Raw genomic sequence first — 13,351 nt, forward strand, 5'->3', positions numbered from 1 at the left:
AGCCCGAGCGAGACCCCATCTCTACTAAAAATAGAAATAAATTATCTGGACAACTAAAAGTATATATAGAAAAAAAATTAGCCGGGCATGGTGGCGCATGCTTGTAGTCCCAGCTACTTGGGAGGCTGAGGCAGTAGGATCGCTTAAGCCCAGGAGTTTGAGGTTGCTGCGAGCTAGGCTGATGCCACGGCACTCACTCTAGCCCGGGCAACAAAGTGAGACTCTGTCTCAAAAAAAAAAAAAAAAAAAGAAACCATTGTCTAATTCCAAGGTCTTTTACCCCTTTATTTTCTTCTAAGTTTTGTAGTTGTAGCGATAGGTTTTTTTAGGTCTTTGATCCATTTTAATTTTTATGTATCATGTGAAATATTCCTAATACCTCTTGCACTTGATTATTTTAGATCTTTTCTCATAGTTCCAAGCTACCCAGAATTCTCTTCCTTCTCTGATTATTGAAATTCTGTCTTTTCTAAAATCTAACTTAATTTTGTATTCAATAAGCCTTTCTGGATGCTGGAATGAAGTAATCGCTTCTTCATCTGTGCCTGTGCTTGTGCCTTATATCACACAATCACATGAGACAGCCTTGTACTATATTCTTTACTACGTATGTGTGTTTGTTCATATCTTATCTTCCCTCCTAGACTAGGGGCTTTGGCTCATGTATCTTTTTATTCTCCAACATCTAGCAGTGTGTCTTGCTCTTAGGAGGTTATTCAATAGGTGTTCAATTTTTAAAAATCAATTTAGGTGATAATAATAGCATTCATTTATTAGATGATAAGAGTAATAACTCTCATTTATTGAGGGCTTGTGCCAGGGACTTGGCTAAGGGCTCTACTTGAGTTATTTTGTCTCATTTTCACAACCACCTATGTGACATAGGTACTGTTCCTCCGTATTAGAAAGAGATGATAAATACTGAGTACTGGAGCCAGGTTTTGAATCCAGGCATTCTTCCACATTGCTGTGCAGCTGAGCAAGCTACCTGTCGAAGACAGAGATGTCTCAGGGCATTTGTTTTTCCATAAGGGTTTGAATAAGCTCTGTAAGTGAATTTTATTGTTTTGACACTGCTCCAAAGAAGTCGGCACCCTCTTGGGGGTTGTAGGAGTTGTTTTCACAGATCACTGTGTACGTCTGCAGGAGAGCGACTTGCGGTTGTGGAGGTGCAGTGTGAACGGCTGCGGATGCTCTACCGGGACTGTGCTCGGCCCCCGCCGCCTCCCCTGCAGGCTGACCGGAGACAGGTGAGCCCTCTGCACTGCTTCGCGCCTCCCGCCTGCCTTGAGGAATGCCAGTAGAGCAGCGAGTTAATGGCATTTAGGAAGAGTGTTTTCAAAGCCATTTGCAGGTGCACTTCTGCAGTGACATGCTGTTATCTTCGAATGTCAGAGTAAATTGAGCTGGCATTCTGGATATTGAAAAATTACAGCAGGGGAACAGAACCTACTAATTTATAAATAATTTCTATGTGTTGTCAGTAACAGAAAAAGACAGCTTTTTAAAATCTTTAGATCTCTAGTCCATTTATAATAAATACTGTCTATGTAGAGAGAGAATGAGAGTAAAAAATAGAAGTGGCAAAATGTGAAAAATTGCTACATCTGTGAATGGTCTTAGCCATTATTCACAATAGCCAAGAAATGGTAACAGCCCAAATGTCCACCAACTGATGAATGAATATACAAAATACAGTGTAGCCATCCAATGGAATATTATTAATATTTGGCTATAAAGAGGGAATGAAGCAGCCACGAAGGGTAGCTCACACCTATAATTCCAGCACTTTGGTAGGCCGAGGTGGAAGCGTTAGAGTTTGAGTACAGCCTGGGCAACATAGTAAGACCGCCATCTTTTAAAAAATAAGTTAACCAAGCGTGGTGTCACAGACCTGTAGTCCTAGCTGCTTGGGAGGCTGAGACAGGAGGACCATCACGGCCCAGTTTAAGGCTGCAGTGAGTTATGATCAGGCCACTGCATTCCAGCCTGGGTGACCAAGCAAGACCCTGTCTCTAAAAATAAATAAATAAATAAATAAAAGAATGAAGTGCTGATACATGCTACAGCATGGATGAACCATGAAATTATGTTAAGTGAAAGAAGCCAGGCACAAAAGACCACATGTTGTATGATTCCATTTATATGAAATGTTTACTGGGGGTAAATCTATAGACACAAAGTAGATCAGCAGTTGCCAGGGGCAAGGGGCAAAGGAAAGTCGAGGGAAGAGAGGGATGGGGATTGGCTACTAATGGGTGCAGGGGTTCTTTTAGTGGGGACAAAGCATCCAACAGTTAGATTGTGGTGATGGTTGAAATACTCTGTGACTATATTAAAAACCATTGGCATATGTACTTTAAAGGGGTAAATTATATGTTATGTGAATTATATTTCAACAAAAATTGGTGCATCTACGTAAGAGTATACAAAACTTGTATTCTTGCAGTTTTCCTATGGGTTTGAAATTATTTTTTTTAAAAAGGTAAAAATATATTAAAGTGTCATCTGAAATCTCAACATCTCCAGTTACCATTGTCAACACATTGATGTATGATTTTTAAAAACAAAAATGGATTTCTTCTGTCTATGCTATTTTGTATTCAGCTTTTCCCCCTCAGTAGATGGTAAATCCCTTTCCGTGCCAGCCAACAGAAACTTAATGCACAGCACATCCTTGTGCCTCAGTTTATTCACGCAGGCTTTTGTCACCAGGCATCTACATGGTCTTCAGCTGTCACCCTTGTGGTGATCTGACGCATGTCTTTGGAGCTAAATCTCTGCATCTCTACATGCATCTTCCAATTCTTTAGGAAAAGAAAGTGAAATTGTTGAGTTAAAAAGATATCCTTTTGTCTGATAGAGAAGCTTGAAAATTTTATTAAAAATTGTGAAAGTGAAAAAGTGAGGCAGCTAACCAAAACAAATAAAAACAGGGAAGTGTCACCATGGTACCCCCGTTTAGCTTTGAGCTGAATATGAAGTCATAGGAATAGGAATGCAGCTTCTGGTTAGGGACTGAACTAAAATTTGTGCTGTTGCTGCATGGGGCCTGTGAGAGGGTGGGGGCCTGGTGTAAGTTTGCACATGTGTGTAAAGAGGGGACATATGTAAGAATTCACACCTTGCTTGTTGTAAGGGAAGATAGATGATGTCTTAAAGGGATAGTAAAAATAGTATTACGAGTATGCAAAAGAAATGTAGAGGTGAGTGTCAGAATTAACAGTTAAAACAGTGATTATTTCTAGGGAACATGCCTGGACATAGGGAGGGAAACTGTCTTTTTTTAAAAAAAATGTTCCCTTTGGAAAAAAAGATGATGCATTTAAAATACATATATGCCTATATTTTAACACCATCAGATAAGAATTATTTCTCTTTCTTGAGAGGGCGAAGGAGTTGACGTTGGCAGTTCTGTTGATGAGGCTTTTTCCCCCTGCAGCCCAAAGAGATTACGTGGAGCCCGTCCCGTGTGTTTCCCCCCGTCCGAGCCTGCATGTTCTCGTCTCACCTCACCTCCGTCACCTTCCTGGCTGACCCCAGCGCTGGGGGAGGTCTGCCCCGGGGCACTTTCATCTATGCCACGTCACCGCTGCCTGTTCAGGTGAGACGTCACGTGACACGCTGTCTTTCTCCTCTTCCCTTCAAATTTGAAAGAAAACGCAGGTTCTCAGGCCCAGGCTGAGCCCTCTGATTGTCGCCCTTTTCTGGTGTCTCTTCAGGCCCCATCTTTTTACTGGGAAATTGAAATTGTTTCCTATGGAGATACTGATGATGACACTGGACCAATAGTTTCCTTTGGCTTCGCTACAGAAGCAGAGAAACGAGATGGGGCTTGGACTAATCCAGTGGGCACTTGTCTTTTCCATAAGTAAGTGGCTACGATTGCTTTTCCTTAAAGAAGTAGATCAAAATTCCAGAGAACGGTAGACAGTAGCTTCCCACAAGGTGTTTGTGGGTGTTCCGGAAGCCAAAATAGAATTCCGTTGTCAAATAAGTTTGGGAAGAGGAGAGTATCATCCTTCTTCCTTGGAGATTTACAGTGTACATTAGCAAGACTCCTTCCTAGTTGTCCTGTAATAAAAAAATCTGTTTATTTCTCAAATCCCATATCATTTTATTCTATGAATACCATTTGGGAAATACTGGTGTGGGTGTTTTAATATTAAAGTATTAACAATATAATCTCAAAATGTGGAAAATGCCAGTTGGAAATAATATATTCATGTTTCAGGAGAGAGAATAGCTCCTACGATTTCTGAGTATTCTCAAGCTACTGAACCCCTACCCCCGATCACTCCCTACCTGCCTCTGTGTTGGCCAGTTGGCCTTGTCTTTGACCTCCCTTCTTTGTGCTTTTCATAGCAACGGCCGAGCTGTGCACTACAACGGCTCCAGCTTGTTACAGTGGAAGAGCGTGCGCTTAGACGTGACTCTGTCTCCCGGTGAGTGCGGTGGGAGCTCTTTTACCCCGTATCTTTCTCTTGGGTCTAAGTAGGTTAAAGTTAAATAAATCTAGCAACTGGAAACGGGCAGTTTGTCTTTTGGGGAACACCAAATGCTTGTCGTTGCTGCCCTGACGTTTACACAAACTCTGTCACTTTCTGAGCTGTTACCATTAGAACCTCCACTTGGTAACTCAGGAGTCACATCTACTTTCGTTCCTCTGTCATTAGAAAATTCTGAGATTTTGCTTCTCTCTGGAGTTCAGTCTTTCATCAGCTATTCAGTAATGAGCAGATAAATAGCTTCAACAAAAAGAGAATGCTACCACTAGCCTAAGAAATGCCTCATTGATACATACAGGCGGTAGACTTTTGTTCTCAGTAGCCTGAACATCTCGTTCATCTGCGAGGTATATTCTGCCTGATTGTTTCAGTCACATAAACAGTCAACTCAGTGTAAAAAAAAAAAAAAAAAATCCTCTCTCCTTTTTAGCCTCCATATGAGTAACTTGATCTGTACAGTAGCTGAATTGGGATTGGTCCCACCTGCTCCAGCAGTAGCAAAATACTAGAATCATCCTTCTGACATTAGAAGTGGCCAAATACATTGGCTACGTATTTTCAGATAATACATCTTAGCTTCATTTCTGATAAAACTTAAGGTGCTATATGTGATAGATGATCTGGAATGTTGAGATGGGGACACAAAGTTGCTCCATCTGCTAGGTAACCTCTTGTAGCTGCCTGGGGGGTACTTTGCCATCACTTATCCTGGAGGGAGCTGCTTGTTAAGTTGAAGTTTTCCCGGGAGCATAGTGTTTTCACTCACGGTCAAGCTGTGACTTGGAAATCGTGTCAGGGCAAAGTTGTTTCTCTCTTGCTTTGTGGAGCAGGACTCTGACCTCTCAGCAGAGCATTTACCTAAGCACTTTCGGCACAAAACCGTGTGTGGGGAGGAAACGGGAAGCATTGTCAGGGTCTTTATTTGCTTGTTGCCACTGTTGTTTGGTTTTAGCAATTTTGGTCTTTGAGAAAATTTTGGACTGAACCTCGTGCACAGGCTACCTTTTTCTTAGAGAAATGTAGCTGCGTGGGATACGAATTGGAGCCCGATTTTTACAACAGAATCTCAACATCTGTACCAATGTGAGGAGTCCATTGATCAACAGATACTTGCTGAGCATCTCCTACCTGCTAGGCCCTCCTCTAGGCCCTGGGGATGCCGTGGTGAACAATGACAAGGCCCCATCCACTCGGAAGCTCCCGTTCCAGTGGTATCTAAGCCATAGGAGGCTCTGTGATCAAAGCAGAACCATAGAACTTGATGTACTTATGGGAGAGTTTACAGCTAGCAGCTTGCCTGAGGCAGCCAGTGTAAGAGAGCCGATGCGACGATTCCATAAGCCCTGTCCTGCCCTCCAGTCGTCCCATCAGAAAGCAGCTTGGCTCGGCTACCTCAGCTTCTTGCAAAACACCTTAAATACTTACCAGTAAGGGGATACAATGGGGTTTAACATCCTCCTTTAGCTTACATTGTGGGTGGAGTTTTAAATTATGTCTTTTTAAGGCCATTTCTGGATATTCCACAAATTTACAGAAAAGATACTACCCTTTTACCTTTATGCCATAAGTAATCCTCCACGTGTCGAGAGAGCAAAACTTGTATTCCTCTATTTAAAAAACTGTACCCAATGTTTTCCATTTTTGTCTTGGCTGCCGGGAAAATAAAGGCTACATTTAATGTGTAATTGGGGTAACTAACTTAACTCGGACACTAGGCATTTTCTTCCTTCTGAATAATTTCTGACATCTTTTTGAAATGGTTTGTTTCTATTGTGTTACTTTATATCTATGTAAATTCAATAACTTCATGTCCTTTTCAGAGGTAACTAAGGACATAAATAGATAGTGATATGTAGGCTGTCACACCGGCTACAAATTAGAATTTACTTAATAGTCAGTAAAAAGGGGAAAATGTGTTGCTTCCTTCCTGTTCTCTGCTGTAGGTGACATCGCAGGAATTGGCTGGGAGAGGACCGAGGGGACCCCGCCTCCTCCAGGGCAGCCAGCCAAGGGCCGGGTGTACTTCACGTACTGCGGGCAGCGCCTCTCACCCTATCTCGAGGACGTCTCTGGTGGCATGTGGCCAGTGGTTCACATCCAGAAAAAGGCAGGTTACCTTGCTGGGAGAGGAAGACAAATTCTCCTGAGTCATTTGTTCTTGTCAGGGGTGTACAAAAACGAAAGGCACCTAATGTGCCAGCATTGTACTCAGTATGTGACGCGCAATGACAAAGGAAGGGCAGAGCCAGCCCGAGCACAGGCCTGCCTTTGCGTCAACCCAACAGCCGTGGGTCGGATGATGCGCCACCAGTTACTTAGTGCCGAGCTGCTTTGACACGGTTTTAGCCCCTGTTCCCAAACAACACCACACGGAGCACCAGTGTTCCTTCAAATGTCAGTGAAATGATTCTGTGGTCAAGGTTAAGTTTTGAAAACAATCCTCTTGGGTCACTTAGTATGTCAGAAGTTTGGAGGGAGCCTTCAGGAAAGATTCAGAAGCTCACCTGTATTTCACCAGGCACCCCACATGTAGTTAACCATGGAACTCTTCAGTTGTTTGAGGAGCACCTGTTAACATGCAGTGTTCTGTGGAACATTCTTACATACTACATGCTGGTGGCTCCCAGATTCCTATCTCCATCCCAGACCTCTCCCTAAACTCCACAGTCATTTACCCGGCAGCCTAAGCAACATCTTGCGGTGTCTTACTGGCATGTCAGAGTTAACATGTCCCAGCCTGAACCTAACTCGGCGCTGTACCCAAAGCTGCTGCTTCCCTGGCCTTCCTCGTTTCTGGAAATGGCAGCTCCATGCTTTCCCTTGCTACGGCCAAAACCCTTGATGTGCTCCTTGACTCCTCTTTTTTTAGATGCTTCACATCTAATCTGTCAGCAAGTCTTGTTGGCTCTACCTTCAAAAGGTATCCAGAATCTGACCACTGTCCCATTCCTCCGTTGACAGCCTCACCCGGCCCCCATCATCTGTTGGGGAGCCTATAACGTATTCCCCTGACTCCCCGCCCAGCCCTTGCTCTTACCCTTCTACATGTCTTTTCACACAGCAGCCACAGTGATCCTTTAAAAATGTTAGTTAGAATGTTGCTCCTCTACTATAAACCAGGCAGTGGCTTCCTATTGTCACTTATTATAAAAGCCCAAGTCTTTATAATGACCTACAAAATTCCAGGCATGGTCGCGCACACAGCTCTAGTTCCAGCTATTCGGGAGGCTGAGGCACAGGACCACTTGAGCCCAGGAGTTCAAGGCTATAGTGTGCTGTGATCATGCTTGTAAGTAGCCACTGTGCTCCAGCCTGGGCAACATAGCAAGACCCAATTTAAAAAAAAAAAAAAGGAACTATAAGATTCTGTAGGATCTGACCCATGTCTCAGTTGATGCCATCTCTTATTTGTTGAATGAATTAAAGATGCCAATAATTTAAGGCAGCATTTCTTAGCCTAGTCTATGCATTCATTCAACAAATAGTTATTGAACACTTATTATATGTCACACACTAAGCTCTGTATATATAACAAGGAGCAAAACAGATATGGTCTCTGTTTTCATGGATTACAATCAGTTGGAGGAATTAGACATCAGTCAAGTAATCACGTGTGTGTGTGTATAATCACAAGCTAATAAATGCTATGAGTGAGAATCATAGACTTTATGAAAGCAAATAGCAAGCAAATCCGATCACGTCCCTCTGACCCTGAAGAAGTGATGCTTGAGCCAGGTCTGGAGTATTAACTGGTCTTAACTAGGCCAAGTTATAGGAAAGAAATGTGTCAGGTGGAGAGAACAGCATATGCAGTTATGTCAGGCGGGAAGGAACAGTGTGGAAAACGAGAGGTCCCTGTGCTCGGTCAGCACCGAGTGTAAGGCCAGAGAAGGGAGGCCGGGCCAGCCGTGCAGAGCTCTGAGCGCCCGCGCGCACAGTCGTGCCGGCTGCCTGCCTGGTTTCTCGCGCTGGCCCGCACCTCGGGCTATTTGTCTGATTTGATGTTTAGTGAAGTGCACCTAGGGGTTAAAAAAATAAATAAAAATAAACCTAGGTCCTTCCATATCCTTTATTTGATCTCCTTTCCAGAACACCAAAACTCGAGCTAACTTCGGCTCCCGCCCGTTCGCCTATGCGGAAGGGCAGGCCCACCGCAATGCTGCTGACCTGTGTACCGACCTGGCAGAGGAGATTAGCGCTAACTTCGAGGCCCTGCCCTTCGCCATGGCATCTGACAGTGACAATGATGCTGGCACCAGTATTGCATCAGACCCGGGCACCCATGGGCCACCGTGCCGGATTGCGGCTGTGGCCACTGCCCAGCAACGTAAGCCACTTCCTTCTGGGACCGTGAATGCTATGAATTCCATAAATCCATTGCACTTGGGCCTGCTCGTCACAATCGGGGTTTGCAAACACCAATGACCATCTGTAATGGGGTAACAGGCCGGGTGAGAGAATGCGGGGAGCAGGAGGAAGTGTGGTGGACTGGAAAGTGTGTTCCCATTTTCAGGAAGCCTGCCAGTCCTCAGCACCAGCAGGAGGGTGTAAGACAGTTAAAAATCCCAGAGTTTTATATGAAGTCTCCTCATTTTACAGTGTTAGTCATTTGCAAAAATTGTTTAAAACTAAGGTAGTCAAAGAATAATAAAATGCTAATTGCACAATCTAGGTGGTGGGTATATAGGGGTGCGCTAAAAACTTTACCGATTATTCAAATAATTTTATAATAAATTGAATATAACTGAGCTGGCCAAACTTAAAATGTCTGCAGGCTGTATTTGGCCCATGGGATTCTGGTTTGCAAACTATTTTAAGAGTGTGTTTATTAATGGTTCTTTCTCATAGTGAAGAACTTTCCAAATTCTTCTCTGAGTTGAATGAATTATACTCATAAAAACTATTGTAGGATTCAGGGTAATTACAGATGATTAGTTATTCCTTGATTCTGCTTTACAATTCCTCAGTGTACTAGGCGTCTTCCTCTCACACACATTAAGAGAATCCAGTTTGTCTAAGGGTGAGAAGTTAGTGATTTTTCTGGCCTGCTCTTGTTTAGAATTCACTGTTCCCGGGGTTTGTTACAGAATACGATAGCGACACCTCCTGTCATTACAAAGTTGAGCTCAGCTATGAGAATTTCATCACCTCTGGCCCAGACCCTCACCCGCCTCCCATTGCAGATGACGAAAGTGATGATGACGATGACGACGACATCCCGCAGGTAAGAGACCTGCAGGTGCAGGTGAGGATTTGGCAGCATTCACTTAGCTCCCTGGTGACTGGTACAAGCTTCAAGGCATGACTTTGACATAAGGGTACAAGGCTGGCATTGTTACACTTTCAGTTATGTCACTGTGTTCGAACAGTGACTCTGGAGTGTCCAGATTTCCAAACCCCTGTCAATGGTGGTATCGGTTGGGCACTTTTGCCCGGTGGAGGTCCGGGTGTTGGAGAAATGAAATACTTTGAAAGTAACACAGTAAGCGCCTGTGAAGTGTTTCTGTGGCTTCTTCAGAGGGAAAGGAAGAGCTTGCCGCGTTCTAGCTGTTCCCTCCTCTGGCATCTGCGGGTGTGTCCAGTACAGGAGTCCACACCTTACGTTTCTGTCCCTGGCATTTGAGTGGGGCGAAGACCTCAGGGTGAGGACTGTAGGTTGGGGGGAGTGATGCCTGCAGGAGGCATTCCTGCTCCGCTCACGAAGGTTCCTTCTCCTTCCAGGAGGACCACTATGCCCTGCTGGTGAAAGCATGGGAGACCAAGGTTTTTCCTACCATCCGAAGACGCTTCCGCAACGAAGCAGAGCGGAAATCAGGCCTGGACCAGATCAAGGGTGCTCTCCAACTAGGTCTGGTGCCTTTTGTTCTCCTCGGGAGCTTATGTCATGACTTGAAGAGCTGGGTTAGATGGAAATCAAGACGTAAATCAGGAAAGAGGGGCTCGTGTTCCATTGCGCCAGATTTACCAGTGTGTTCTACCCGTCCCTGTAGTGAACTCGGAGCGCTTCTGCTTTCATTGCTGGCCTTTTATTTGCTTGTTAATTTAACACAGTGTTTTGGGTTGATGGGCTGCTGTACTGAAGCTGGTGTGGTTATAATGGGAAACTCTATGGCCTGGTGGGTAACAGCCATACCTGAAGCCACGTGTGCTATTTACCAGCCGGGTGGGCTTGAGAAGGTTACTCAGCATCTCTGGGTTTTCCTCATCTTTGTACTCTTTTTCTTTTCTTTTCTTTCTCCCTTTTCTTTCTGTTTTGTTTTGTTTTGTTTTTGTTTTTGGTAGAGATGGGGTCTCGCTCTTGCTCAGGCTGGTCTCGAATTCCTGAGCTCAAACGGTCCTCCTGCCTCGGCCTCCCAGAGTGCTAGGATTACAGGCGTGAGCCACTGCCACCAGCCTGTTTTCCTCATCTTTAGAATGGAACCTATGCTCTGGAAGGTTTGATTTGGCGGTCTCCCACTCTTCCCTGATTATAAAACAGTATTTTCTTTTTCTCATCCCCACTATTCTTTTTGAAAACATTACAAAGATTGTTCCATAATCTTTTAATATCAGGCCACAGTTTCTTGTTAATTCTCTTTGATGCTTCTTTCCAAAAGTATCCTTTTCCAATTGTAGCCCCTTTTATAATATGCTCAGAAGATTGCTACAGCTGGGCATGGTGGCTCATGCCTGTAATCCTAGCACTCTGAGAGGCCAAGACAAGAGGATCACTTGAACTCAAGAGTTCGAGACCAGCCTGAGCAAGCATGAGACCCTGTCTCTACTGAAAATAGAAAAAATTAGCCGGCATGGTGGCGCATGCCTGTAGTCCCAGCTACTTGGGAGACTAGGGCAGGAGGATTGCTTGAGCCCAGGAGTTTGAGATTGTTATGAGCTAGGCTGATGCCATAGCACTCTAGCCTGGGCAACAGAGCAAGACTCTGTCTCACAAAAAAAAAAAAAAGTTGCTACACCTTTTCGTTATAGCAAGGCCAGTGGGTAGAAGAGAGGTAGATTCGTGGGATGGAGCCAGGCCACGTGTAAAAGCGGGTACTACCAACACCCACAACGTCCTGGGCAGCAACAGCAGGTGGAGACTGCTGCCTCACTGTCCTGCCCACGGTGCTTTTTTCCACTGGTCTTTGGACATCTATTTTCTTGGTTATTAATCAGTAGTGCCTGTTGTTATCAAGCATAGTGATATGTTCTCCCTCTGGGAAGGAAGAACAGAGCAAATTACATTAGTGGATAAAAGAAGCTGATGTAGTTCTCTGCCTCTCTTACATAAGCAACAAGTGTTTATTATAGTAGAAATCAAACAGTACAAAAATGTATAAAGTAAGGAAAAAGCATCACCCTCACTTACTTCTTCCTCTCCATTTGTACTTTAGTCATTTTGATTTAACTAAAATGAAATGACTGTGTAATAATGTACCATCATTTTTAGCCGTTCTGTATTGATGAACACTTTGGTTATTTCCATTTCTTTATTATTATCTACCAATAGTGCTGCAGTGCATTTTTGTACCTTTGCAAAGTAGTGCTTGTGTTCCTGTGGGAGAGATCTGAGACATTTCTAGAAATAGTGCATTTAGTATTTTCAACTTGGTAGACAGTGCATAATTACCTTCCCCAAAAGGCTATGTACTCCCATAAACGGTGTTTGAAAGAGTCTCTTATCCTTTTACTCTAGATACAAGTCAGTGTCATGTTTGACCTGAAGATTGTGTACTCTTTGGAGAGTCACCCAGGCTGTTGTGTTTTTCAGGCATGGTGGATATTGCCAGACAGACGGTTGAGTTTCTCTATGAGGAGAATGGTGGCATCCCGAGAGACCTTTATCTTCCCACCATCGAAGACATTAAAGATGAAGCAAACAAGTTCACAATTGATAAAGTTCGAAAAGGTTTTGCTTTCCTCCTTACTTCACCTATGAAATTTCCTATAAAATGAGAACTTGAATTTTCTAAAACATGAGATAAGCAGCTGGTGGCTCTCCTAGGGTGACTCTACATGGCCTGACCCCCTGTGGAGCACAAGTAGACATAAGGGCTGTAAACCTCTCCCACTTCTCACAGCTCACCGGCATGAGCTGGGTGAGGCTGGGTGGTCCTACAGGGAGGGAAGTGGAGTCCGGGCTGCAGATCCCATGTGGGCCTCTCAGGCTTTGTCTTGGCTTCTGAGATAATGAACCACATGTACGTGGCTGTACTGGGCTTTTTGGAATAAAAAGAAAATTTTGGGGGGTGGAGAGGGGACAGAGTCTCATTCTGTCACCCTGGGTGGAGTGCAGTGGCATCATCTTAGTTCACAGCAACCTCAAACTCCTGCGCTCAAGGGATCCTCCTGCCTCAGCCTCCTGAGTAGCTGGGACTGCAGGCATGCACCACCATGCCTGGCTAATTTTTTCTATTTTTGGTAGAGATGGGATCTCACTCTTGCTCAGGCTGATCTCAAACTCCTGAGCTCAAGGGATCCTCCTGCCTTGGCCTCCCGGAGTGCTAGGATTACAGACGTGAGCCACTGTGCCCAGCCCAGAATATATTCTTTTGATTAAAAATCTATTGTGTATTTTGGGGAAATGAGGAAAATACAGAAAAGCACAACAAAGAGAAGTTAAAACCACTCATTTTTAGAGTTACCAGAAGACTTTCACAAAAATACCAGAACATCATGGGCAGGAGAAAGGAGTATATATTTACTTTTCCATTTTTTGCTTGTGAGATATAATTCACATTACCCTAAAATACCCTTTTAAAGTAGGCAATTCAGTGGTTTTTAGTATATTCACAAAATTGTGCAACCATCAAACCATCGCCTCTAATTACAGAACATTTTCATTACCCTAAAAAGAAATCCTGTGA

General features: G+C 44.0%; 1 protein-coding gene across 1 annotated transcript in view; it reads left to right on the top strand.

Annotated features, from left to right (window-relative positions):
- HECTD4 (HECT domain E3 ubiquitin protein ligase 4) overlaps positions 1-13,351 on the top strand; it is a 159,619-nt gene that overhangs the window by 111,553 nt on the left and 34,715 nt on the right. The window contains 9 exon segments of the mRNA XM_045534796.1: positions 1,147-1,250; positions 3,443-3,604; positions 3,723-3,871; positions 4,366-4,445; positions 6,452-6,615; positions 8,598-8,835; positions 9,596-9,732; positions 10,230-10,356; positions 12,256-12,393. Coding sequence (XP_045390752.1) covers positions 1,147-1,250; positions 3,443-3,604; positions 3,723-3,871; positions 4,366-4,445; positions 6,452-6,615; positions 8,598-8,835; positions 9,596-9,732; positions 10,230-10,356; positions 12,256-12,393 — 1,299 coding nt within the window.

Source organism: Lemur catta, chromosome 21 (genome assembly GCF_020740605.2).
Source record: "Lemur catta isolate mLemCat1 chromosome 21, mLemCat1.pri, whole genome shotgun sequence".
NCBI lineage: Eukaryota > Metazoa > Chordata > Mammalia > Primates > Lemuridae > Lemur > Lemur catta.